Genomic DNA, 27,978 nt, shown 5'->3' on the forward strand with positions numbered 1-27,978 from the left:
TAACTGTCGCTCTTGACTTCTAAAGTGTGGAAATAGCATTACTTTTAAGACCCATAATGTTCGATATTGACTTCTTTTGTCTTTGTGTTATCGACGACTTCATCGAGTTGAATCATGCTAGACTCCGGTGTTTCAGGGTCTTTGTTGAAAGGCGTTTTTCCATCTTGTTACGTATCGCGTATAAAGCCAACTTTCACGAAAGTTAACTATGTACACTGCAGCTCACGTCGATATCGACGTATTTATAGTTTCAATATACTTCATTTCATAACTGGTCACAAATGCATTATTTCTAAGGCCATGAATAAAATATATTCGTGATCTCTATCATTTCTTTTCGAACAACTTTTGACTCTTTCGTCACGGTCCAATTTGCGACAAGGCATTAACATTATTAGTTATGTATCCAAATGCCCAATGGAAGTTTTTTTGCAACGGAAATTCATGCCTGCATGTTATGCTACTTTCTACAACTTTTATAGGAAAATCGTTGACAGCCCAGGGACGGCTCAAACGCTAAGTCATAGCGACTGTCGAGTTGCCCACTCCGCGTCCTTGTTACTAAGACGAGTTGTAAAACACGTGACAGACGATGCGACAAATACACTCATCAAAGGTTATGCAATCAACGGCGAACGATCGTAAAACGAGCGACAACTTTGCGTCTGTGCCAACTTTTTGCAGTCGATGTTTTAGATGTCATCATCCAGACTGTCTCGGGACTCATGATCAAGCAAGGCGGTATGTGTGTCAATTCGACCAATATTCCAGCCGGTAGTACTGAATTCAAGCTGAAGAGAAAAAAGTAAGTCTAGCAGACACAATATCAAAGTATGAAAATCGAAAGAAACGATATTTTGTCAGAAATGTCAAGTTATTTGAGGCAAATCTGGTTTGAATTTATGATATATCAAAGCTAATGAAGACAAAACAGTTTTCCGTTGTTAAGGCTCGTGATGATGTCTGTGTGTTACGGGTTGCAGGGTAGTTGCGTATTACACGTTGGTAGTCAGATTCATGTACATTTCTTATTGTGACGTAGTACGTAATATTTGATCAGAAAATGCTTGAATATGCACGGGCAACAATCAGACCTTATGATATTCTAGCTTGCACGCGTTGTTTTTAAACATGCTACTACAGGAAATATCACAGCTGGCCGTTTAGACGGATTGGACGTTATAAAATTTACCTGACATTGCTGAAAGTTTGTTTTTTATCACAGCATTTTTTTAATTATCACTCGATCTGATCCTTGATTCTGATGTGTGACTGTAAGCCTGTACATTTTTTATACGATGTGGGTAACGCAGAAGTTTCTTTCGTTTGTTTGTTGTTGTTGGGGATTTTTTTTTGGGGGGGGTGGTAATTTGGTTATTATGGCGGCTGCCAGTCTCTGACAAACTGAGGGTTACCAATAATTGTTGCAAAGTTTCATTAATTTGAAATAACTTGTAAAACGTCTCATCTAACTGTTTGTTGTACAAACATTGGTTACAGCGTGTGTTGTTATGATGATGGCAATGATTAGCCACTGTGAAAGAGTATGAATGAAGACTGAATTAATTACACCGGTAAGTTGTTTACTATCAGCATATTTATAACTTCAAGGATCTTATTTCATCATGATTTGTTATTCTGACTGTGTGGAAAAGATGTAAACAAGATCTCTGAAATAACGTCAAGGGGTAAAACCCATTGTGAAAATACAGAAATTGGATCGAAATCAAGACACAATTTAAGCAGCACATTTTAATGACTTTCATCAAACTTTATTGACTTCTGATTGCTAGATTTCCTTACAGTACACCTTCACAATGTCAACTTTTAGCACAATGGTCTGCCTAAATGTCTCCGAAATTCTCATGATTTTTGTTGAACATAATTCCAAAACGAAAATTTGCTAATATAAATTTTCTTATTCCAATACAATTGGCTTGTCTTGTCGTTTACATTTGTCTACGAGAGACTAAACACACGGCACATTATTACTCTGTCCATTGTCGATGGGTGTCCTTGATTAGAAAAACACCATAATATATAATACCAATTAAATGGGTCAGAATTAATCTCGTAGCCAATGTTCATTTGAAACACTGACAATAAAAGCCATAAACTACCGTTTTCTTGTCACGGATTTCTCTTAAACATTTTGAAATGATGGCTAGGGTAGGAGATTGAGCCGGGACTGTGTTGTGTATCAGTTGATAAATTATTATCCATGGCAAAGACGTATTGTCAAAGTTTCGCAGAAGTTTGTCAAACTTGCTGGTAGGTTATTCTCTAGTAACCGTTTTGACAATGACGACACCCTCGCGTCGTTCTCATGTCCAGTTTTCGTGAAAAGTTTTCCAGTGAATTGTAGCAACCTTTCTTTCTGTGCAAGGACATTTTTGAAACATTCTCGTGTTCAAGATATGACATACAATAGTATACCAAACGAGCCAAGTTGCTTTTGTGGTTGCATATTGTGTATTGTGTACATCTGTGAAACTCTAGTTATTTACAAACCTTATTTAATTCGCTAGTAGGCCATTTAAAGAAAATTATTTGTTTGCCGTCTTTGAATTTTTGAAAGATCTACCAGCCAGCCAGGGAAAAACAAAAACAGACAGAAAACACAAGTGTATTAACATAAGCTCTGAATTTTTAGCTGGTTTCTTTTGGAAAAATAATATTTTATTTGTAATAGTGTTAACAATGTGTTTATTTTCTTTATTTTCTCTGAAAACCTACCAATAAGCGGACGGCAAACAAAGAATTTTATTTAATGCGCCTTAATCAATATTCGAAGTGATGTTGATACTGACGCGCCCTCAACCATACTTTTGCATTTCTACTCTATAGATATCAAGTTACTAGAGACTGTTTGTTCGCGCCATGGCTGGCATAAGAGAAACCAACGATGAAGTCACTGACATTGACCTCAGTGAGCACCTTCTGGAAGAGGTACCAGACGTCATCACAAGCCTGCCAAATCTTAAGAAGCTTTCTTTGGCCCGGAACAGACTTTCATCGCTGCCACCATCTTTGTTCTCGTTGCACCAACTGACGGCGCTATCCTTGAACGAGAACAACATCACTGAGCTTCCTCACGATGTGGAACTCCTGAAACACCTGGAGTACTTGAATTTGGCACACAACCAAATTCAAGAGGTACCAATGAGCTTCTTTTCATTGACAGAACTGACAGAACTAAAACTGAAGGACAACAAAATCATTACCGTGTCGTCAAACATTAAAAAGTTGTCCAAGCTGCAGCATCTCGACCTCAGCGAGAACCGTATTCAACAGATACCGCTGACGTTCTACACATTGGAGGAAATGACGTCATTGCGTCTCGGGGGCAACGACATTGCGAAACTTTCGCCCCACATCAGCAAGTTGAAGAAGCTTACCGTGCTCGAGTTAACAGCAAATCAAATACGCGATATTCCGTCAGCGCTTTACTCATTACCTGAACTGACCGAGTTGTATTTGAACGACAACAACATTGCTGTTCTTCATCCAGATATTAGCAAACTACGAAGACTTGAAAGGCTCTCGTTGTGTAATAACAGGCTACAAAAGATTCCATCAACGCTGTTTTCTCTTGATCACGTGACCGCGATCCAACTTGCTGGCAATAAACTGAGTATAGTATCACCAGAAAACTTCACGGCGCAAAAATTATGTCTGTTAGACCTATCGAACAATCACATCCACACAATACAACACACATTGTTCAAATTTCCCGAATTAACTAAACTTTACGTCGGTGGAAATAAACTGAGCGCGATTTCGTCTTCCGTGAGCGACCTTTCCAAGCTGACTGTCCTTGATGTTTCGAATAACCAAATTACTGAGCTTCCGACAGCTTTGTTCAGGTTGAACGATATGTGCGAGCTATACGTTCACAACAACGATCTGATCAAAGTTCCCTCGAAAGTGGGAAATCTCAGACGACTAGAAAAGTTAAACATGGGCGACACGAACATGCGTACAGTGCCGAACGGCGTGTTCAGACTGACACACCTGAGTTCTCTGTCGTTGAACGATAATGGTCTATCGCGAATTTCAACGGATTTACGGAGGCTCCGCCGTCTAAACAAGTTGGACTTATCAAATAACAAGCTATCTACAATACCCTCAGCTATCTTCACTCTTACAGAGTTGTTTAAATTGAATCTCAGCGGCAACCGCATCACGGATGTCCCCGACGATATCTGCGAGTTGCACAGGCTTCAACAACTCAAGCTTGCCGACAACATCATCGGCAAGATTCCGTCATCGATCTGTGCCCTCGCCGACCTGGCTGTACTTGATATGAGGGGAAACCAACTGTACTCAATACCCGAAGAAATCGGAAAGCTGGAGAGCTTGAGATTCTTGGATCTGTCGAGAAACAATGTGCAAAGACTTCCCACTATGATATTCCACGGTATGTTTCAGTGTTTTGAAAACAAGTTCGAGAATGCAATGAACAGCAATGAACTTTTCTGAAATGTCACTCAAATTCAAAATTATATATTGTCTGTCTTTCTCCCGTATGGGGCTTTCAGCATGTCTGTAGGCGTTTGTCTGTCTTTTTTTTATCCCCCTGATCAGCGGTGAGTCGTTTCTGCATTGTTATCTGCAAGAATATCAAGGTGTACCTGTTGACTATCTGTCACTGTCACTTCTAACTTTATTGTTGATTTCCTGTGTATCTGCCTCATGCTTGGTATGTCCCCACTCTCTATGTTATTCGTTCGTGTTCTCAAACCCTCTACCTCGAGTGTTCAACCTAGTACGGTAACTTTTCGTCAGGCAATTGAAACTTGAAACCCTTGACAAATATTTCTTTAATTCTCCGTATATTCGACAGGTAACCTCAAGCAAATGTATCGTCTGGATATCGGTCACAACAGTCTATCAAATCTACCGCAGGAAATCGGTAATTTGACAAACTTGCGCGAACTTTACGTAAACAATAATCGGCTGACAGATGAGGCTTTGCGGCACATCAGACGACTCAAACAGCTGAAGAAACTGGACGCCGGTGACAACTCGATCGGTTGCCTGCCCTCTACGTTCAGCATCGAAATGGAGAAACTGACTACCCTCATCCTCAGCGGTAATCCAATGCGTGAACCACCAATTGAGGTGTGTGAGAGAGGGCTACCGGCCATAAGGCAATACCAGAAAGATTACCCATCATCAGGTAAGTCCCTTGACTCTCTCTCTCTCTCTCTCTCTCTCTCTCTCTCTCTCTCTCTCTCTCTCTCTCTCTCTCTCAAACTTTACCTGAGCTTTTTAATGAAATACAAATTTTGTCTCTCTCATTTAGAGTTCGCCTCAGCTGGAAAGACATGCATCATCAGAGTTAATCCGGATAAAAAGGTAAGATATAGATGTCATTCTCAAATTGCCGATATAAGGGAACGGCATGGGTTGTTAATATTTCCAAAACTTCGAAAAGTGTGAACAGAATGGTTGAGTCAAGCTTGCTTATATCTGAAATGTCTTCTTTTGTAGACATACCACTTCCTGCCCGCCAATTTCTACCTGACTATACCAGTTGGCGCAGTCAAGAAATCTGTCGAGCTGAAAGTCAAGTGCGTGAAAGAGGATGGGATTGCACCCGATCTCCAGGACTTTGAACATCTGGAGTCCGACATTATAGAGATTTCGCCAGAGGGAGTTAATTTTAGTAAACCCCCTGTGCTGGGGTTTAAATGCGCTGGGAGTTCTTCCTCTCGTACTGTGAGCATTATGGAATACAGCGATGGTATGATATGGAACGAGAAACAGTCACGTGTGGTATGTATTCTAATTCGTCACTGCTTCAAGTTACACGTGACAGAATTCAGAAATATTACGAAAATGTACGATTTTGAAGTAAAAACATTGGATCTTGAATCAAGTTTTGGATTTCAGGGCCTTGGAAACACAGCACTACATCAAAAACTCTGCACTGACATCTTGTTTTCTTACCTGTAGGATAAGAACGGTGTCAACACTGACGTCCCAAAGACTGCTAAGTTCGTCGTCGTGTCAAAACCGAAGCGAGAGAGGGCGAAGATCAATCAAAAAGGCAGCAAAATCTCCTTTAAAGACAACACAGAGATCTCATTGGATATTCCCCCGGCAGCGGTACAGAGCAATGAACCAATCACCGTCGAGGTAACTATGTGCCTGAGGATTCATTCGTCCGTTATTTCTGTACTCCATAAAAACCATCTGCTGCACCAAGCTACCCACACCTCGCAAGCTTAGCCGAAAATAAGAGATCATCGACAGGATTAATGAAAATCGTCATGGTGTATTACTACGCCACCATTTTACTTTGCTTTGAAAATTGGTGTCAAAATATTCAATTGGGTCAAAAGGCGAATAATGGGAGATCATTTTCAATTTATAAAATTGTATCAGAAAGGATGATTGATGACACATTGGCTGACGAGATCTGTGGTGTTTTTTAATGTCCCTTGATAATTTGCAAAAGATTAGTATGCCTTTCAATAATTAGCTTGTCAAGTACTTTTTAGACCACGGCATAAAGGATGATGTTATATTGATAACAGGCTCGGTCGCCGTTGATTGAAACGTCTCCTCAATTAAGTAAATGAACACTCTCAAACACAAGTCCCAGGGCTCATTGTGTGAACAGTTTCGCACTATATGACGTCATAACCTAGCAATAGTGAACATAAATCTATAATCTTCCTGACCCGGCGACGGCCCTTATTCACTGAGAATGGCAGGCGGCAGAGTTCAATCTTGTGTGAGCCTGTAGGCCGTAAAACAGTACCCTTGTCGTAAAGGTTTCAACATAATGAATTCCTCGTTTACGCTAACATGTCCAACAAATTTAAGAATATGCACTTTTGGGGAAATCTTTGCAGTGAAATGTTGACTTTTCCGCTATCTAGTTCAATAATTCGACATTCGTATCAGCGGATGGGAAAGAAGAAGCGGGCTTTTTTAATCACTGGCATACGGGGGAAATTTTATATCCTTTTGCTCAATTGCGACTCAGAAAATAGCTCAGTGGACGAGTACGGTGTAGGCGATCGGCTGTTTACAAGGAGGAAATGAGGAGAATAAAATAACAAAGTGGGAAGTGGGTAACGTGGACTTTTTATATTCGGGAAAGTGCAATGAAAATCTTCTAGTAAGGAGAAGGCTAGCGGGTTGTTTTTCCAGGTACATGTACAGGGTATGGAGGGGAAAATTTGTGGGCGGGAGAGGAAAGTTTTGTAATCGTAAAAAGTTGCGAAAAGCGTTCACTTTCCCCTTGATTTGTACGCTGGTACCTTGATATGAACTGTACACGTGTACAGTATTTACAAGAAGTGCACAAACTAAACTTCTGTTCAACATAGGAGTATATGAATGGATACATAGCAATCATAGATAGCTGCGAAAAGTTTTCTCTTCCCTTGATTTTAGTTTTTTGTTCAAAATATATGATATATAGGCCTATATTTAAATAGAAAACACTTATGGTTACAATGCCTCCAAATGGGTTATTTGACTGCCCATTATCCTAACCTGGTTTAGATTTTACTCAACGGGGATAATTGACGTCTGTAATTAAAATACATGTATGTCTGAAATACAGAAAACTGTACGATGTTGCTATCAGCATTGCAGTTGTTATTTGTGGCATTTATTCATTATTTTCTCCCATGAAAGGTTCATCAAGACCTGAGCGCGCCATTTGTCGGCGAAAATATCAGTAGGAAGATTGAAGAACCGATGTGCCTGGGTGTGATGCTACTTATCAAAGGAAGCGGTACAGAGTGCGTTGACCTCACGAAGTCGGCTACAGTCAGGCTGCCGACGCCGGCCGGCTGGACCCTGGGCAGAGATCGCACGATACGTGACGCCATCAGCGGTGAAATTAGGATATTCAAATGTGAACGAGAAGATGAATGGGAGGACATCACCGACGACACGACTTCTTGTATGGAACTGTGCGATGATCACGTGTCATTTAAGGTCAAAGCTCTGTCAAGGTAGGCTGTGGGAACAGTGCAGTATGGTGATTTACTATCGATCATCATCCCATATACAACCTTGACCCATATCCATAAGTTGTTCGCAATAACAAGACAAGTAATTAACCTTTTAAGTTAACAATTCTCTAGTGGTTAATAAGCTCAGAACCCCCGTTAATTATACATTTTCTGAAAGCCTAGATATCGTGAAACATTTTGGTAGCCACGGTGTCACCATTGTTTACATAACTATCACGTGACAGGTAATTTGTATAACCTTTCTAAAATCGGTTTTCCCTATGTTTTGTTTCAATGCTTTGAGATATAAGGCTGAAATTTGTGTGAGTGCAAGCTGTCTTTGGGATCTTCCAAACTGTGTCTCAGAATTTTTTAAACCTAAAACAATGTCTATGCCAGAAAAACTGCCAGAGCGGTGAATTTAACCCTGGTTGATTTCTTAAAAATCGTGCTCAAAATATCTAATCAAAATATAAAAATCTGAGACACATTTTGGAAGAACGTTGTGACAGCTTGCATTCCGGCAAGTTTGAGTCAGATATCTTGAAGTACTGAGACAAAACATAGGGAAAACCGATTTTTGAAAGGTTATGCAAATGGTGACACTGTGGTTACCAGAATATTTCCTTATATCTAGGCTTTCAGGAAATGTATAATTTACAGGGGTAAAATTGTACAGGGGTAGAATTGTTAGATTAAAAAGGTCAATTACGTGTCTTGGAACCATAAATTGTTCGGGTATATTCAATTATTACGGAAAGCCACCTTAAAGTCGTACATTGCGCCGCTTTTAATGTATCCCATTATAATGTTGTCAACTTTTAAAAAACAGAAATCACGAACTAAGAAAGGGCAGGCAGAGGAACAATTTTTGCTGCGACAGAGGGTCACGTGGCACCTGTCAATCTCTGAGGATCGATGGAATATTTTAATGGCATTGAGAAGTTAATGCCAAGTTTCATTTTGCCAGTTACCATTTTTTTAGTTTCAGTTGGAAATATCAGTTCGTCAACATTAAATTACTAATATTCGATGGAATAACAAAACTGTGGTGTATAATATTACTTTCAATTGCTGATGCGTATTTACAAAGAAAAGGCTCAGTTTGTCTATGGGAGCCTTCAATGCTACAGTGATATACATTTAGCGGGAAACCATAAAGTTATACATTCTTAAATGCTCTCATTTCTTCCTTCGACCCCGAGTCACGTCAGTCATATACAACTCTGTATGTGTCATACTGCCTGTCTCTGCGCACAGTTGATAGATTTTGGAAACTATCAAACAAAGTATGAAATCGCTTTGCTCTACAAATACATTTCAAGGCAGTATGTGCCCAAGAGCTGAAAGTTTACAAAATTAATCACAAAACAAGATGGCGAAAAACTTAAGGTGGTATGCACCTCGGAAGTGAAAGATTTAAACTTTTGCTCAAACTTTCCTTAAGAATCTTTCACCATTCTCTTTCAAAATCAAGAATAAAAATAGGGGGTCACCGTGCAAATTTTGGTACTAGAGAAACAAATTACCCAAGATTTACCGATATTAGAAATTCAAAATGGCCGCCATAGCTGTGTTAACTCTATGGAGAAAAATAAAAATTTCGAATTTCGAAAAACTAAGCCGGTGAAAAGTTTTCTTTCACCAAGAGCTTTAAAATGAACCCCCACATGTGGTATATCAGAAGAGAATTGTAAAAGTTTGAGAGTCCGGGGCCGCATTCTACGTTTAAAGCAGAATGCACGTCGCAGACAGATATTCGGACTCTCAACTTTTTCTAGGACTTTTCTGGTCTACCGCTTGTTGGAGCTCATGTTGAAGCTCTTGGAGTCAGAAACATTTTCACCTTCTTCGTTTTTCGAAAATCGAAAATTTGATATCTAGAGTTTACATTAACACAGGGAGGGTGGCCATTTTGAATTTCAAACATCTGTATGTGTTAGGAAATTTGTTGCCACGTCAGCCCTGATGTTTATTCTTGATCTAGTAAGAGAATGGCTGAAAGTTTCATGGAGGAAAGTTTGCGCAAAAGTTTAAGTCTTCCACTTTCGAAGCGCAAACTACCTAACCACCTAAGAAAGAGTCAATCTTTGCGGTAGAGCCTGGAAGTATATATTTTATGACCTTACAGTGTTAGTATTTACTTTATGTCAGGTGTGCTACAGCCAGAACGACCACGTCACGAAGTCATGACACGGAGAAACTCATGAAAGATAAGATCAACTCTCTGAAGCGAGGTGAACACATTGTGAAGATCTTGCTATTCCAGCACGAGAAAGATCCTTACACGCTCCTGTTCGATCTCGTCGAGGAAGCCGATGTACACAAACGCATCGAATTCTGGCTCAGCAACGGCTGGAGCAACGTGGCGTACAGCAAGGACACCGTGCTGGTCAACGGGGAGAGGGTCTCCGTGGAGATGCAGCCGCGCTTCACCATGACGACAAAGACCAAGAGTAACACGTTCTTCGCGAAGAGAGACAACCACTGGATCGCCGTCTTCGAGTGTCAGAAGGTCGATGCGGAGTTTTCGGAGCAGCCGTCTTCTGGTTTGGTGGAATTCTATCGTGGGGAGAAGAGCGAACTATTAGCTGAATTACCATTCACTGTGCCAAGTACTGAGGTAAGATATGCACGGTTTCAGGGGACTATACGATAGGCCAGACGAACCTTTCTTGCTACAGGGTACCTCTGAAAAATCAATGGAAAAAACACTTTAAAAATGTTAAGCAATTTTACAACTTGCATCTTAGGTCCTCGCTCCAGGGTCTATGATTGGACCCAGTTTTCTACAGTTTTGTCACAGTATTAGATATCGATATGGTAGCTTTCCTTACAGAAGCATCTTGTTCATTGCCGTCTACTTGAATTCACCTCTGGTACTGACAAACATGTAAATGATGACATATAAGCACATCTGATCTTGAGAACTGAATGGAATCTATCTCCTTCTATACGATACTATCGCCACATGTGCGAAATGTACGATCCATGGAATTACTCTGCACTGTATACCTGTAGAATGGAATGACACAGTCGTACGTAACTATGAATGTTGCGACAAGGTTGAAAACCCAGCTCCGCAAAATATATCGTAAATTCGCTTCTTGTTTAAGTTTCAAAAATCACTATCTTGTTCTGGCGCCTTGTAAATGTACTGTGGCATGACGTTTATGTAATTTCTGACTTTACCTTTTCTTTCTTTTAGAACTTTCACGATCTGGGACTGTTTGAAGATTTTTCCTGCTATTCCCCGACGTTTATATTTAGTCAAGGTACGAGATCTTTATTAATGTTATTTATTAATTGTCAAAAAAACTTCGACAACAAGTTAAATAACTCTTTTACACGTTCCACCGTTCCCGCCATGTGTCAAGCAGACGCTGTCAAGGTGAACTGAAACGTTACACGATATTTCCTAGTGACAGTGAAATCCCTATTCTCATTCACCCTATTCTAAATTTCATTAAGGTAGAACGCGCCTCGGGGACAGATATTCGGACTCGGCAACTTTTTTCAATTAATTCAGATCTACCACTTGTGGGGGTTTATTTTGAAGCTCTTGGTGTAAGAAAACTTTTCAACGTCTAAGTTTTTCGAAAATCGAAAATTCTATTTTTACTCCATAGAGTTGACACAGGGGTGGCGGCCATTTTGAATTTCAAATATCGGTAAATCTTGGGTAATTTGTATCTCTAGTAGCAAAGTTTGCACGATGACCCCCGATTTTTATTCTTGATTTTGAAAGAGAATGGTTTAAATAATCCTTGAGGTGAGTTTGAGCAAAAGTTCAAATCTTTCACTTTCGAGGCGCATATTACCTTAAGTTTAATCATCTAACGTTTTCTTTTCATGTCTTTCAGATCAGGAGGATCTGTTTCGTTTCCTCGCCAAGAGAATTATGTCCAGTCAATGGAAATCTCTGGCTCGGCAGCTTGGCATAGAAGAACCCGAGATCGACCGAATAGAGTTCAAGTGCCCACGTGATCTGACGGAACAGATCTATCAGATGCTGTTGCTATGGGAGAAGAAATATCGACTGAGGGGAAGGGTTTTAAGAGAACGCCTGATCGAGGCTCTCAACGCGGAGGAGTTACAGTTACTCGCCAAAGATATTATGAACTTAAAGAGACGGAAATCTGCAGTTTGTGTTGTTTGTTGAACTTAACACACCCCTTGTATGGTGCTCATACAATTGATGGTGCAATTCTTGATGATAGTTGCGGTGGCGATAAATGATGATGATGATTACGATAATTTGATGATGACGATGACGATGATAATGATGATGATAAATTTGATGATGATGATGATGATGATGATGATGATGATGATGATGATGAAGATGACGACGACGACGACGATAAATTTGATGATGTTGATGATTATGACAATAAATTTGATGATTATGATTATGATGATGATGATGATGATGATGATGATGATGATAAATTTGATGATGATGATGATGATGATGATGATGATGATGATGATAATGATGATGATGATGATGATGATGATGATGATGATGATGATGATAGATTTGATCATAATGACGATACCGATGATGATATTGGTCATGCAGAATCAATATTACGGTGTTATCCCTTTGAAATTCTGTTTCTGTTTGCCATTTTGATGATGATGACGACAATAATTAATGATGTTGCTGTTGGTGATGGTGGTGGTGATGATGATGATGATGATGATGATGATGATGATATCAACGACGACGTTGATGGATGATGAGGTAGTTGTGTGTGGTGATGGTGATGGAGGTAGTCGTAATTATGGATTTGATAAAGCGGAGAACAGTGTAATCAATAACGATCACTCCGATAACATTCAGTCGGAGTACAATTAAAAAAACGTTCAGATTTCTATCTCACTTAATCTGTTGTTTGTTTGACTGTACGCTTACCGAGCTGAATACTTTTCTACAGAGTGCAAAGGTGAATGGACAGATGTTGACCGCAGACGACATTTTACAAAACACAGCAAACTTTGCATCTTTGATATTTTAGCGTGGCTTCCATAAACGTCGACAGGGAGATTGAACCGAGGTACACAGTGATGGCCGGATGGTCTACGCCATGTCCTGATAAGCAACGTCATATCAAAAAATTTTTAAAGTGGCGACAATATTTCTAATAGCAGTGACAAAACTGATATTTCGATCAAAACATTGCACTTTTCGGGCAGTAAATTTTAATCAGTCAAGATAGAATGCCCTACGCGGGAACAGATATTGGAACTCTCAAACATTTATACCAGCTCGTTTGCCCATCATTTGTGGAGGCTCATTTTGAAGCTCATGGGTAAATAAAATTTCCACCTTGCTTTGTTTTGCGGAAATCGGGAACTTTATTTTCCCCGTAGAGATAAAACACAGGGATGGCGGCCATTTTGAATTTCAAATACCCGTGAGTATCGGGCAATCCGATTCTCTGGTACCAAAATTTGCGCGGTGACGCCCGATTTTTATTCCTGATTTCGGATGGTTCGAATGGTTGAAAGTTGGCCCAGGAAAAGTTTGAGCAAAAGTTTAAGTCGTTCTTTTTGGAGGTGCGAACTACCGTAACAAGTTTGCTTATTTCCGTTTCTGCAATTATAGCTCCCTAACAACTGATAAATTATATGAAATGAGAAAGAAACAGTCGTGAAATTAAAATAAATTTAATTGGACGAATATTATTAAAGACGTTGATCTGAAATAGACCTTGCACTTTTTATGCACCAAAAATAATCCCCGCATCTTCGTGTAATCGATTATTTGTGACAAATTATAATAACTTGTTATAAAGCTATGAAATCTTCATGCGGTTTCCATGTCAACGACTGTCTGCTGTGCTCCCTTTGTGACTATCGATCTTACTCGGAATCGTCACAATAATCTTATCGCTTTACGTCAGAGTGATTGATAAATTGATTCGCGTGAACAGGGCAGACGACGCTAACCGCAAGTGAATGGAGCTTTATTGAAAATTGATTGAATTATGAGAATATTAACACTGGGGAATCTCAAGATAGAAGAAGCTCATTATAGACTGCACAATGTATCATCAATCCTGCTGGATTTTGCGCTATTTCAGAAATTTGTTTTGCACCGCGACGATAAATTCCCGCCAAACATGTCACCGCGAAATCGTTTGCTTGATCGATATCGTCTGTATGAATAAACATAACCGTCTAACGTTCGCTAGAAAGTCATACTTCATATAAAATCGTCCACAGTGACATAATGCACAGCTACGACCGAAATATGCCGGACAATTCCGTGATATCAATTGATTTATCGTTAATTTGGCGCCATTTTCGTTTTTGACATGCGGAAAACAAGGAGGTGGTCGGCAAAATGTACTTTATTTACACAACATTTTGCCGACCGAACACCTTGGCGTACGCCGCTGTTCATTGGTTATTCAACTGAGAAGGGTTGAATCACGCAACACTTCGTTCCTTATCGCTGTAATGATTTCGCTAATAGGTAATAGAAAAAAAGACCCGCGCAAACTAAACAGCTACAAGGTGAAGGGAAAATTAAAGCAGCGACGCATTTTAAGCCAATGTGAATATTTTGACTGGGTAAACTTTACAAAGACTGGTAACACTGCCGTTGCTTACATACTTGAAGCACGACGTAATTACCAGGGCTTCCTGCTGGTAGGCTGTACACTTTGTCTAAAAAAGACAGTCGTGCAGATTTTCGTGAAATCGCGGTTTGAATATGTACTATGTTTTGTTTAAGTTCTTGTATCGTATTACATCCGTTGGTAATTTTGATAATGGTTATTGCATAAAAAAAGCTAAATAACGGGGCGTCCAGTTCGCTTGCAATTTAAATTATGTGTTTTTCATCAACAATGCTATTAAAATTAAAGCTGAGTGTGTCGGAACTATACTTCTTGGCGTACGATATCTACGAAACATGAAAACGGTCCCTGGAGGTAGGTGTGCAGCTGAAAAAAGTCCCTGTTGTTGATTCCTAGAATAGCTGCAGGATAGAGATAATTACTACAATCAAACCTTTATCAATCGACAAGGAATACCCATTTTTATTTGCCTTGATTTGTTGCGCAATGCATTCATCATGTTCATCCTGAGGCAACATCAAAGTAACACGGTGCACTACAAGCTAATAATCTCCTTAACACTGTCCGATGGTCTTGGTTGAGATTCGTGAGCTAGCTTGCGCGAGAGCAGTGCGGGTTGTAGCGGCATGAATACTATACATACACTATATTCATAAAGTCCGATAATATTATGATCAGCACAAGACTGTCCAACAGAAGAGAGAGAGAGAGAGAGAGAGAGAAGAGAGAGAGAGAGAGAGAGAGAGAGAGAGAGAGAGAGAGAGAGAGAGAGTGTGTGTGTGTTTGCGTGTACTGGTGTGTATGTATGTGCGCGTGCGCTCATGCGCACGTTTGTTGTGATAAACCTCAATTTTTCAAGGGCACTATGAGGAATATGGCTCATGACCATCTTGTGGCGGCTTAATACTCTCTCTATGCAAACTGATACAATTTATTTGCACTATTTTCCCATGACTGTTTACATATTTGAAGTCCATTCAACCAATTTCGTGGAAGGACCTCAACATCCGATGTACAGGCATTGAATTAAAGCATTATTAACCCTTTGAGCGCCAAAGTCAATTTTTTAAGTTGTCGCCTTTAAAAATATACCCCAGTCAATTTTTTTCAGATTTTTGCCAAATTTTTGATAAAAAACTGTAGTTTATTAAATTTGATGTCAATTTAGTTCAAAATTATCGAAAAAATTGCAGAAAAAATTATAAAATCATTGGTAAAATGTTGCACTACAATTTTGGTGGGAAAAATACAACTCAAAGGGTTAATCGTGATACTTGAGTCACTTAGAAGAATTAAACATGTTTTCACAAATCAGTACTACAGTATTAGACCGACAGCTGTAATAACACCAATTTAAAACTTCCTGCTTGCAGAATTTTTTATAGGACAGCTCGGCGCTTTTGTCGCTCATTTGATATTATCATAACAGTACGATATCATATTTTCATAGTAACAATTCAGTGAACAGTAGTTCGCGCCTCGAAATTGAAAGACTTAAACCTATGATCAGAATTTCTCGACGGAAACTTTCAACCCTATATTTACCAAACGGAGAATTAATATCAGGGCCGGGGCCACCATGCAAATTTTCTAACCGAGCAACAAATTGCTTGACATTCTGACACTTTAATTAATTAATTAATTAATTTATTTATTTATTTATTTATTTATTTATTTACTTTATTACTATTTATTTATTTATGTAATTTATTTATTTATTTATTTATTTATTTATTTATTTATTTATTCGTTCGTTTGTTTGTTTACCGATATCTATCTATCTATCTATCTATCTATCTATCTATCTATCTATCTATCTATCTATCTCTATATATAATTATATAATCTATCTGTCTGTCTGTCTGTCTGCCTGCCTGTCTAAATCTATCTGTGTTGGTTTGTGATGTTGTTGTAGGTTCATTGTAGGTAGATAGGTAGGTAGGTAGGTTGGTAGGTAGGTAGGCAGCTAGGTGGGAGGGTATAGGTAGGTAAGGTACCAAACTGATTAAAATCAGGTGTAGAGTACGGAGACGTCTATAATTACGAGGTATCCTCTTGCTGTCGCCTCTCACTACGAGAGAATACCGCGTAAGTAGACGTCGCCGTACTCTACATCTGATTTTAATCAGATTGGTAAGGTACCTACAAACCTGAGGAAATTAAGGAACTGTTCTAGTTACACTCAATGACACGCAACGCTTGGCAAAAGTGAAGTGCGAATCATTGATAAGCTAGAAACAACAGCTGCGTCGCCTCCACTAGTCAGTATTGAATCGACTTCGTGATGATCAGTTCTTGTCTGACCGTGAATTGTTTGTTGACTTTCAGGTAACTGTCAGTGAAAGTGATCTGTGTTGGCAATATAACCATCAATCGTGTCGTATCAGTAGATTCGCGCTCATAGTGAGTTAAACTATTTTGAAAGTGTAAATTATGCAGTTCAATAGCCACGAGGAAATGCAACGACTTTCAACGTTTCTTAGCTTTGTTTTTTGCTTTCAAAACCCTTTGATCAAATCATGTGAAACACATTTAAGGTAAAATGCGCCTCGAGGACAGAATAATCGGATTTTTAAACTTTTACATTACATATTTGATCTACCACTATTCGTGGCGGCTTATTTTGAAGCTCACGGGGTATATAAAGTTGTCGTCGGCGTATTTTTGTTCAAATCGAAAACTGACTTGTTCCGCATAGATTTAAGACAGATATGGCGGCCATTTAGAATTACAAGTGTCTGTAAAATTCGGGCAATTTGTTTTCTGGTACCAGATGTTGCACGGTAGCCATCGACTTTATTCTTTATTTCGAATAAGGAAATGATTAAAAGTTATCTGGCCGAATGTTTGAGAAAATGTTTAACTTTCGATGTCGAGGCGCTTATACTCCCTGATTATTAAAAGTCTAATTTAACTGAATTTTAGTCTGTAAGTGAGTGATTATGGATGCCACATCTGAAGTTTGGATTCGTATTGTACACGTTCCAGTTTAGGCATATGAAATTTGGATTTAGCTTCGGCAAGCAGCCAATCCAAAAACTCACACTGTTGCTACCATGGCAATAAGACCACGGAAGTACATACCAGCTTCGTCAGGGAGTAGTTGTTACTCACCAAGCCAACGTACGCCGGGCAATAATGTAAATGAAAAACTAGTGCTGTTTTTTCCAGTTTGACAGCAAAACGACGAACAAAACTGAACTTATCGATGCCAAAGGCTTCTATTTTCTTGACCTACATTTCGTACAATTCGTCACAGAAAATAAGTTAATGCCATTCCACAGCCGCTTGGCGATATCTAACAAGAATCACATGAAATCGTTTGCTGCATGCAGTGGTGGATGGGCCTGAGTTAACACCACGGAGGAATTCGCTTAAAAACTACAAGTTAACATGTTGAAGTGTTTTATTGGTATGAGCACAGTTACCAATAACCCCTGGATAGCCCAAAACACATTCCTCACGACTTACTTAATTGCCATGAGCACAATTTATGGCATCAGTGACATAGATTTTGTAAAACCAAAAAGTCCGTGTGTTACAACATCTATGTAGTTAGTTTTTCTTCAAAACGAAAGAATCTTTCCTAATGAGAAAGAGATATATGTCAGTACACTGAAGATGTCACTTCGCATATGATTGGTCTACTGGCGGTAAGTACGAATGTCACTTCATGATCACAAGTATGTTTTGGACACAAAATGTGCCCTCTGCCATTTACGACACCGAATTAATCACGAGAAGGCTTTCTTACGTTCGCTAGGGTCAGTCGCACGCTTGCAAGAAAATTTGACGCTTGTCACAAACAACGTTTGCCCTTGTGTACGATTGGACAACTCTACACGACAAACGATACACAGTGTAATTGCGATAATTCTGCAATGAAGAGGAAGAGAAGTTTACTTACTTGTCGCACAAAACTTGAAAATTTTTAAAGATGTGCTGTTTGGCGGACTTTGATTGGAATCCCGTCACCGGGCGGCTAAAAGCAAAATATGTTTCCGGCAACCCGACCTACCCTTAACCAGGTTTTTAAGTGCCAAAGTCAATATTTGTCGACTGTATAAAATATGATTAAGACAATTTTTTTTCAGATCTGGACAATTTGTGTTAATTTTTTCCAAAATTTTGTTCAAAAACTGTTGCAAATAAAGAGTAATGTCAATTTTGCCAAAAAGTTTTTAAAAAGTACATAAAATTTCTAAAAAATTGCACTTGATTTTTTATGGGGAAAAATTACAGCACTCAAAGGGTTATAAACACTTGACCTCAAACTCTTTTTTCCCATTTCAAAAAATCACGTATGATTTTGCCAAATTTTGCTGTATTATTTATTGTTTTTGCTTATCTAATATCAAAGAAAGGTCGAGCAATGCATTCTGATGCAAAGGCTACCATTGAAGCCCACACAATTCAAATTTGCCTTCCATTTTCGGTTTACAAGGGTAGATGACGATGTTTAGACTGACGCCGCGGCGAAGTAGTAATAGTGATTTTGATTCCAAACAATTCCAAAAATGTGCTTGAGCAATCCTAAAGCAAACATCACCCGTCATTATCGGAGATCTTCAAGACATGTATATACTGTGACATTCTTACAGCCACTGATTGGTTGGCTGGACACAGAGCAATGCGCGCAAACCCTGGACTTTCAGCTATTATATATCGCGGATTTTGGACTATGACACACTAACAGAGACTCGGTGACAGGGTCACATATCTGATAGTTTTCTGTACACGCGCAGTATTCTCTCCAGATGGGCGGAACGCTGAGAGCCATACCTTCAGTGTTAGCGTCGTGAACTTGGCGGAGCAATTGTCAGGTAGGGAGGACTTCTTACATCCCGTTTAAGACTCAGCTTAGAAGCAGCAGACGAATCACATTTTCTTCCAAATCGTGTAAATTTACGGGATAGAAGGCCAACGACGCGGCCGTGTAGATACTTCACACTCCATGCTATGTTTACCATTAAAATTGTCGTCAGCCATAACGTGTTATTTGTACCTGAGAACTGGCTTACAAATGATGGGCTATTGTATAATTAACTACACAACCATGACCATCATGAGGTGATGTTGAACAAGCGACAGCCTGTCGGTAAATCTTCCATAACATAAGCACCGTTATTTAAACTTATGAGATGACGAACCCGGAAAAGAATAAGGAAGTATTTTTTTATTCATGGCACACTGTTTCGAGCTAACATAAGTCATTTGTTTCAAAATATGATTATATTAAAAACTTTGGCGCGAGACGTGCGGGGCAGTTCGGGTGTTTGTAAATAACACAGTATTAGATATCATACATCGTCGTCAACTTGACTTACGATGCAATGCATGCCATCGCTGTAAAAACAGGATGGCAGGGTCACAGGTGCTACAAGCTACTATATAAATCGACTCACTGAAAATTTATCTTCTTATATTTCTCATTGTTTCAAGAAAATTTATACATTAGTGATAATGATATGAAGGGATTGCTTAGGAAAAACGAAAGAGACTGAATTGTGCTCAATATCCTTGCTGTAGCTCCGCCATTTCCGCGATCTTGGGATTTTCCGCCTTTCATCGGAGATGACACGATAAGATCTGGCTGATCCGCCTACTTGTTACCCTGCAAATATTGATTGCATGATTGCGTGCATATTTTGGCCTGGGGCTGACAAGATAAAATATAAATCAAGCGCTACTTCAAACGGACGAACCGGGACCTGGAACGATCTGTTATCAGCAACAAGAATTTACCACCAGGGTCAAAGTTAAATACAAGACGCTTTGCATGTACAGAGCACACGATTTCAATAATTTACATCTTAGATATTTGCATTTTCCTCCTTCAAAATGTCTCAGACTTTTGTAAGTAATTGTTTTGGTGGCAGTGCGTTCATTGTTACCTTTGAAAGTCGTCGCCATCAACAATCCGCCGAATTTAAACGCCAGTTATCTCGTTAATAAACGTCAATCGATGACCATCCGAGCCGTGCTTGATTTGTCGAGCAAAAAGTTAACAATGGTCTGTAAACTGCAATGGAAGTAGACCAAAATTTATCAGATGCTACATTGGAGCGGTAAGTGTACCGCCGTACCAGTCCCCAGGTGATAGGCACGACATACTCCGATAAGCACAACAAGATGTTTTCCAGTCCCCTAAGCGACAGTCTTGCCAACCCCAATAAATATTCCCTGTTGATAATAAACTCTCACTGGCTCAAGGGTAGCTGCCGTAGCTGGCTATAAACGCTGATGGTTGCCCTGGACTAGTTTAAAGTCTCGATAGATATCAAGGGGTATTTTTGTTGCATCAGGCGAGCTCTTTAGAGGCCACACATAATCTATCCAACCGATACTGGTTTTATTGACTGCTGAGCAAATAGCGATATTCGCTATCACTCCGCCCGTAACAGAAGTGACGTAATGTTTGCGAAGCAAGAATCAACAAGGAGTATGTTCTGAGTGATATGATAATTTATAACACGAAATGAGGTGACAAGCTCGATGATTTGAATGACATTCCACTCTAAAATTGCTCCAGCAAGGCAGAAGAGCGGCAGACGACAAAATGTGTAAGGTCAACTCTACTCGCTTCGACTGCGAAGAGGGTCACGGTGCGAAGCATAGCATTACACACATGGCCATTTCATCGTATAAACTTGTACCGTAGCAGGAACTCTAGGGGACTTTGCCGTCAAAGTTAGTCTTATCTGTGGAGCATGGCTCCTCAAACTCTCATGTTTATTCCCAGTCTCATCGGATGGTAATGCACCAATAAATCGTATAAAATAAAAAAATGTGGAATGAAGCTATCGGAATCATAAACTGATACAAAAGTGACTAGATGGGTGAAGATTCGGGTAGACTGATAGATGTTGATTAGATTTACGAGATAGATAAAGAATAGGACAAAAATATACAATGTAAATGTGCTTATCTGACTGCTGAATCTTGGGGATAAAAATGAAAGATCCCGTCGGTCCGGATGATGCAGAGAAAAAAAAGAGACAATCGCAGTTCGGCCGAATCTGTCATTTTTAGGGATTCTCTTCATCAGCGTATAGCGAACAATTATAAAACATCATAATATTTTGGCAATTTATATACATCATTGCAGTAATATTCAACTATGTTATATTGAAATCATAGAAATGCGCTGAAAAAAGGCTAAACGCGGCTAGCTGGCTCCAATCTGATGTTGAACTGACTGATATGTGTCAGAGGAGGTCGTTTCCGGGTCTTCTCTCCTGAAACCCTCTGTATTTAGACAACTTTAATGTTTTGAACTGCTTTTGGCCACCTTTGAATACAGCCCCGACTGGAGTTCGACATTTGACGTTATCAGCAGTGACATACATGATCGATTGTGCTATGATTTGTGATAAATGCCAAAAAAGAATTCATAAACTGTCAGCCCGTTGATAGCCGAAATACCTTACTTTATCTTTGAGTCAACTACATCTCGCGGGCAACGTCTATGCCCTCTAGCCTTGCGTAATAAGCCTCGACAATCTCCAAGCAGAGCGGTGGGGCAGCAGTACGGTGAGGATAATTCGAACCAAGCTAGAGGGTCTACGAGTCGTTGACAGCGGGCCCCGCCAATCTCTGTGGCAGAGATTAGTATGGCCACTGCTGAGATTCCCTAGCTATGTCATAATTGTCCACGCCGCTACAATCTCTGTACGGAGATTGGAGCCTCGAGACAGAACACGACAGTAGCCCTACAGTAACGCTCTCTTGCATGACCTTAGCATTGTAGAACGCTTCATAATGGACGCAATGAACGGCTACCATTCGATCGCAGAATTTTTCAAGTCAATATTATTTCTGAATGAAATCTGTGACGTGTCGCCGCTGTCTCTATCGAGTACACTGTCTAACGCATGAAGATCTCTAGCAACATAAATATTTCATTGACTGGACACAGACAAAATTGGACCTACCAGCTTTAAAAATGAATGGACAATAGTCCATTTAAATCGAATTCGTGTCACAAAATGGGATTTAATATTTTTTTGGCGATTTCCGCACCACGGACAATTGTGCTCTGTACGACGACGAGGAAAATTTGCATAATAAAGGCAGCGTGTACCCTATTTCCTACTGTATGTAAGCATGTTTCAAAGAGTAAACACTGACCAGCAGAGATCAATGAAACTTATGGTGCAATACTGCCGAAATTATGTTTTAGGACATGAAAACTTTCCCTATTTGAGAATTTCAGGGTCTAATGGTATCGGATAAAATCTGGTTACCACACGGGAATGGTTAGATGTATGGTCACAGACAACATAAAATAGGGATAAAAATTTTTAAAAGATTCTAAGTTCAGCCACCCGTCATTTCTCATTTCTCTGTCTCTAAAACAATATGCTATGTAGCTCAATAATACTACTTTGACATTATATCGTAACACATCGCCCACTCACTAGATATTTGCTCTGGCAGGGACATTGTCCGGCTGTCAAACAGGTCGGCCTTGTCATGCGAACTTTTGACAGTAAACACAACCGTGAAATATGTAGCGGTGTTGATATGAAGTGCCCATACTCTAATGTAATTATACTTAGCCTCATTTTGAGAACTGGACGCCAGGTTTTCAAAAAAGGTGTGAACCAGGAAGTCAGAGAACCCCTGAAAATAGGCAAATTTAGATAAGATACATACCTGACTACTGAAACAGGTGGGATTATTATAAATGTGGGTAATTTGGCGCATGTTTTAAGGTATACTGTAACCTGTTCCAATTTTGCATCAGTTACCATGAAAAGAGAAAATCTAACCAATGACAGATTTTAAGCGGGTGGCCGCTTTTTTAAAACTGCCAACTCACATGATCATTTTGAATGCAAAGGAACGCCCCTCTGACCATATATGGACATATTTAGATTACAGGTGACTGTATACCTTTAAACTGTGGTAAGACGAGAGGAAACGTCCCTCTCCCTCCCGCATCAAATAAAAGGCGCTTTAAATGGGTTCAAGACAAGTGCAAAGAAAGAAAAGAAGTTCCGACTATACGCTTTTCAATATTGTATAGGTGCTAAGGATTGTTTGTTTATTGTTAAGTTCATTCTTGACTTTCACTTGTTGACAACCATGTAGCTGTGAATAGGTACTTCAAAACATGTTTTCTGATTGGATACCGTGTAGCCATATCTATTCAATCACAACTGAATTAATCGGTTGCAATGCTTCTGCAAAAAGTGAACTGTTTATCAGTGACCACTCTCCATATTTTAGTAGGTGATATTACAATTCATCCGTCTTTGTTTATTCACGCCCATACAAATCTGAATAAAAGCGCATTCGAAAATCGAAAATGTAATTAAAGGTATACAGTCACCTGTAATCTAAATATGCCCTTATATGGTCAAAGGGGCGTTCCTTGGTATTCAAAATGCCCATGTGAAGGCGCTGTTTTAAAAAGTGGCCACCCGCTTATAATCTGTGATTGGTTAGATTTTCTCTTTCCATGGTAACTGTGGCAAAATTGGAACAGGTGACAGTATACCTTTAATACCTATAGATTCAACACAGGGATATATACTGGGCCATTTTCAAGAATAAGGCAATATTACGTTTATCGTTTTTCCAGTTCAAAAACAGTTCACTGCGACCCATGATTTTTGTTCTTGATTTTGAAAGATTGTGAAGGTTTACCTGACCGAAATTTTAGCAACATTTTAAAACTGTCACTGCAGGAAGTCAATAAATAAGATCTGTCTGAAGCCCGAAGCCAACGTACACAAATTTCTGACGCAAATTCTCCCGCCACAATGTTGACTTTTATGGTACAGCTAGTTGACAAATCACGTGGTTAAAGCTCCCCGTAGTGTTTGAAATTCCTATGTGGTGTTTGGCTAGGAGCAGTTAATATGCAATAATTCTAGCTCTGATGGCAAATTATGGTAATTAACTTAGACCAGACAAAAATCAATTTTTCCAGTTTCAGTGTATCCTAACCTGTCTTGTCGAAGATGAATGGTGGCGGTTCAAACCTGCGTGGTAAATTTAACCACAAAGCCAAGACGATGAGTCTGGAGGGATGCAGACTGCAGGAACTCCCAAACGACATCGGTGCGTTCAAACGCTTGAAGACTCTGAACCTGAAGAACAATCGATTGACCAGCCTACCTGATGAGCTCATCCACTGCCAACAGTTACAAACAATCGATCTGTCAAATAATCGATTCCAAAAGATACCAGAAGTCATCTTTCAACTGAAAAACTTGAAGAGGCTCCGAATCTCTCACAACCTCATAAAAGAGATTTCGCCGGACATCAGTAAGCTCAAGCAGCTGGTTTCCTTGGATGTAGCGGGCAACAGGATCGAGGACATCTCCGAATCCAGGATCTGGAAATGCTGGGCTATCAACGAGATTTCCTTGAAGGGGAACAGAATCACTGTCCTTCCCGACGAACTTGGCAAACTGAAAAAGTTGCGATTCTTGAGCTGTTCCGGTAATTTGCTTCGAGAAATACCCTCAGCCTTGTCAAAGTGCTCGAAGTTGTCAGTACTGATGCTTGACGGGAACAGAATAACCACCGTTCCACCTGACATCTCACTCTTCAGAAAGTTAAGGGTGCTTCACCTTTGCAAGAACTCCATCCGGGCAATCCCAGAGACACTCTTCAATTGTCAAATAGCCGAGATATATCTGAAAGATAACAATTTGACCAATTTACCAAACTTTGGATCTAAGATAAAGTTGTTGCCGCTCCGCATTCTGGACTTGTCGAATAACCAAATCAAGACGTTCCCCTCGCCGTCAAAGTTGACTAATCTGTTCCGCCTGTATCTCAATAATAACGAGATCGAAGATATGCCAGATGGCATGAAAAGCATGGAAAAGCTCCAAATTCTAAATTTGTCTGATAACCGTCTCCAAAGTATCCCTCAAACACTACTTGGTCTTCCTAACGTGAAGCAACTGTATGTAAGCGGCAACAGAATCAGTGAGTTACCAGACGATATCGGCAACTTGGCCCAAATTAGCAAACTAGATCTTTCCGAGAATGTGATCGCAAATGTGCCTGAATCCCTGTCGAAGTGTGAAAAACTGGGCGAACTCCTCCTCCGAGGCAACAAGTTAACAGGCATTCCTGACGCAGTCGCTGGCTTGACAAAACTCCGCGTTCTCGATCTGTCGAGCAATGAGGTCGAAGAGATGGACGGGTCTCTGCTAAAGCCTACTCAACTCCTGAGTCTCAACCTCAGCGGCAACAAAGTGAGCAGTCTCCCAGAATACATCACAAGTTTCAAGAGCTTGAGAACGCTTGACGTGTCTCACAACCGCATCTCGTCAATAGCAACATCCGGTGGCGATGACAACAAAACGCTGTCGACGCTCGTACTGAGGGGAAACAGACTGGACAATCTCGAAGCCCTGGATTGGCTTCTGACGCACATGAAGCACTTGATGAAGTTGGACGTGTCCGAGAATAATTATGAAAGTTTACCCGCGGTGTCTGTTTGTAAGAAGATGAAGACGATGTCTGCGACTAATAATCTAATAAAGGAGGTACATGATGAATTCAAAGATCTTCAGAGTTTAGAAATGCTTGATTTGTCGAAAAATAGAATTGAGAAAGTCTCTTCGACTTTCACAAACAACAAGGACTTGAAGACGCTGAAGCTCAATGGCAACAAACTCACAGAACTTCCACCCAATATCCACACCTGTAAGAAAATTACACGACTGTACGTACCAGATAATGAAATCGCAGAAATTCCCGAGATTCTTGCCGAATGTCGTGAACTGACGGAACTGGATCTGAGACACAACAAACTTACCGGCGTTCCTGACTTCATCAGCCGATTGGAGAAGCTGGAAATCCTTGATGTGTCCGACAACGAAATCAGTGAAATCGAAGTCAAGCTTACAGCGTGCCCTGCACTCAAAACTCTGACGATGAAGAAGAACAAAATTGCCACTTTTCCGGATGATATGAGCGATTACCGCGAACTAAAATCTCTGGATCTATCGCATAATCAGATCACGGAAATTGTACCTACGATGTGTCAATTTCAACAGCTGACGTCACTCTGCCTTCGAGGCAACAGCATCACAGAAATCCCAGAATGCATAAAGAATCTCAAAGAACTGCAACTGTTCGATGTATCCAAAAACAACCTTGATGCAATACCGTTGGCACTGACAGAGTGTGAGCAACTCGTAGAACTACACATCACCGCCAACAACCTGAGAAGCATCCCCGACCACATCGGCGAGTTCAAGAAACTACAGGGCCTTGACCTTGCAGAGAATGGAATCGAATTCGTTCCGGACACACTGTCCGGGTGTCGAGAGTTGACGGGCTTGTACCTGAACGGTAACAAACTGAAACAAACCCCGGAGCAAATCAGCGAGCTGAAAAGACTGCTAGTTCTCGACCTCTCGGACAATTTGCTCAAAAGTATTCCATCAACGCTGCCACAGTGTTACCTACTCAAAAGTCTGATACTGAAAGGCAATAAGTTCAGCGTGGTGTCCAGCACGTTTGGCGACTTTGATAACCTTGAAAAACTTGATCTATCGATGAATAATATAACAGCGCTTTCTCAGGAGCTTCTCGAACTTAAACACTTGAGGGAGCTATGCCTCGAGGGAAACAAATTGTCACAAATTCCGCAGAATATCAGCCAACTTCGTAGCCTTGAGCGCTTGAACATTGCTAACAACAACATATCAAATCTTGCACAAGAAGTCTTCCATCTACCCAATGTGACCTACCTCAACATGAAAGGCAACGAAATCGGGGTCATATCTGACGAAGTCGGCCACCTCACGAAGCTTGAATTACTGGACGCCTCAATGAACAGGCTTCAACAAATCCCAATAGCGCTGTACAACCTGAAAGAGTTGACGGACCTCTCCTTGGAGGGATGCGGCACACCGATCATCCATGAAGACATCGGCAAACTCGCTCGCTTGAAGAGGTTAAACCTGAGCGACAACGGCATCAGTGAACTGCCGGAGAGTCTGTACAACTTGGGTCAGTTGAGTGAGCTGGACATCTCCAAGAATGGCATCTCGGACATCAAAGACATCGGCAACTTGCAAAGGCTGGAGACACTCGCGTGTAACGACAATCTGCTCACACGGCTACCGCCTGGCTTCGGTAACCTGCACCACCTAGCAAGGGCAACACTGCGTGGCAATCACCTCTATAGTCTTCCTCAAAACATGGACAATTTACAGGCGCTGAGGTTTTTCGACGTGTCGTACAATGCACTGGACACAATCCCTCCCAGCATAGGTAAGTGTCAACGTTCCCCAACTTTGAGAAATATTCCCTCCAAGTTTGCTAGTGTCAGATTTGGGATACAGCTGCTGTTGTGGCGTAGATGAGACTTTATCAGAAGAGAGCGATTAGCAACCATAAAATGTGAACACATTTCATTGTTT

The 27,978-nt window shown here is 40.3% G+C and overlaps 1 protein-coding gene across 1 annotated transcript in view; it reads left to right on the top strand.

The window, feature by feature from the left end:
- Positions 1 to 561: 561 nt before the first annotated feature.
- Positions 562 to 27,978, top strand: part of LOC139136458 (uncharacterized) — a 38,856-nt gene continuing 11,439 nt past the window's right edge. Inside the window, exons 1-12 of the mRNA XM_070704183.1 lie at positions 562 to 805; positions 1,501 to 1,574; positions 2,848 to 4,420; positions 4,847 to 5,182; positions 5,309 to 5,361; positions 5,497 to 5,781; positions 5,962 to 6,144; positions 7,660 to 7,982; positions 10,137 to 10,605; positions 11,191 to 11,257; positions 11,846 to 12,135; positions 24,532 to 27,829. Of these exons, the coding sequence (XP_070560284.1) occupies positions 2,881 to 4,420; positions 4,847 to 5,182; positions 5,309 to 5,361; positions 5,497 to 5,781; positions 5,962 to 6,144; positions 7,660 to 7,982; positions 10,137 to 10,605; positions 11,191 to 11,257; positions 11,846 to 12,135; positions 24,532 to 27,829 (6,844 nt within the window). The 5' untranslated portion in view covers positions 562 to 805; positions 1,501 to 1,574; positions 2,848 to 2,880. The remainder of the gene's footprint in view (positions 806 to 1,500; positions 1,575 to 2,847; positions 4,421 to 4,846; positions 5,183 to 5,308; positions 5,362 to 5,496; positions 5,782 to 5,961; positions 6,145 to 7,659; positions 7,983 to 10,136; positions 10,606 to 11,190; positions 11,258 to 11,845; positions 12,136 to 24,531; positions 27,830 to 27,978) is intronic.

This window comes from Ptychodera flava, chromosome 7 (assembly GCF_041260155.1).
Source record: "Ptychodera flava strain L36383 chromosome 7, AS_Pfla_20210202, whole genome shotgun sequence".
In the NCBI taxonomy this organism is placed as follows: Eukaryota; Metazoa; Hemichordata; class Enteropneusta; family Ptychoderidae; genus Ptychodera; species Ptychodera flava.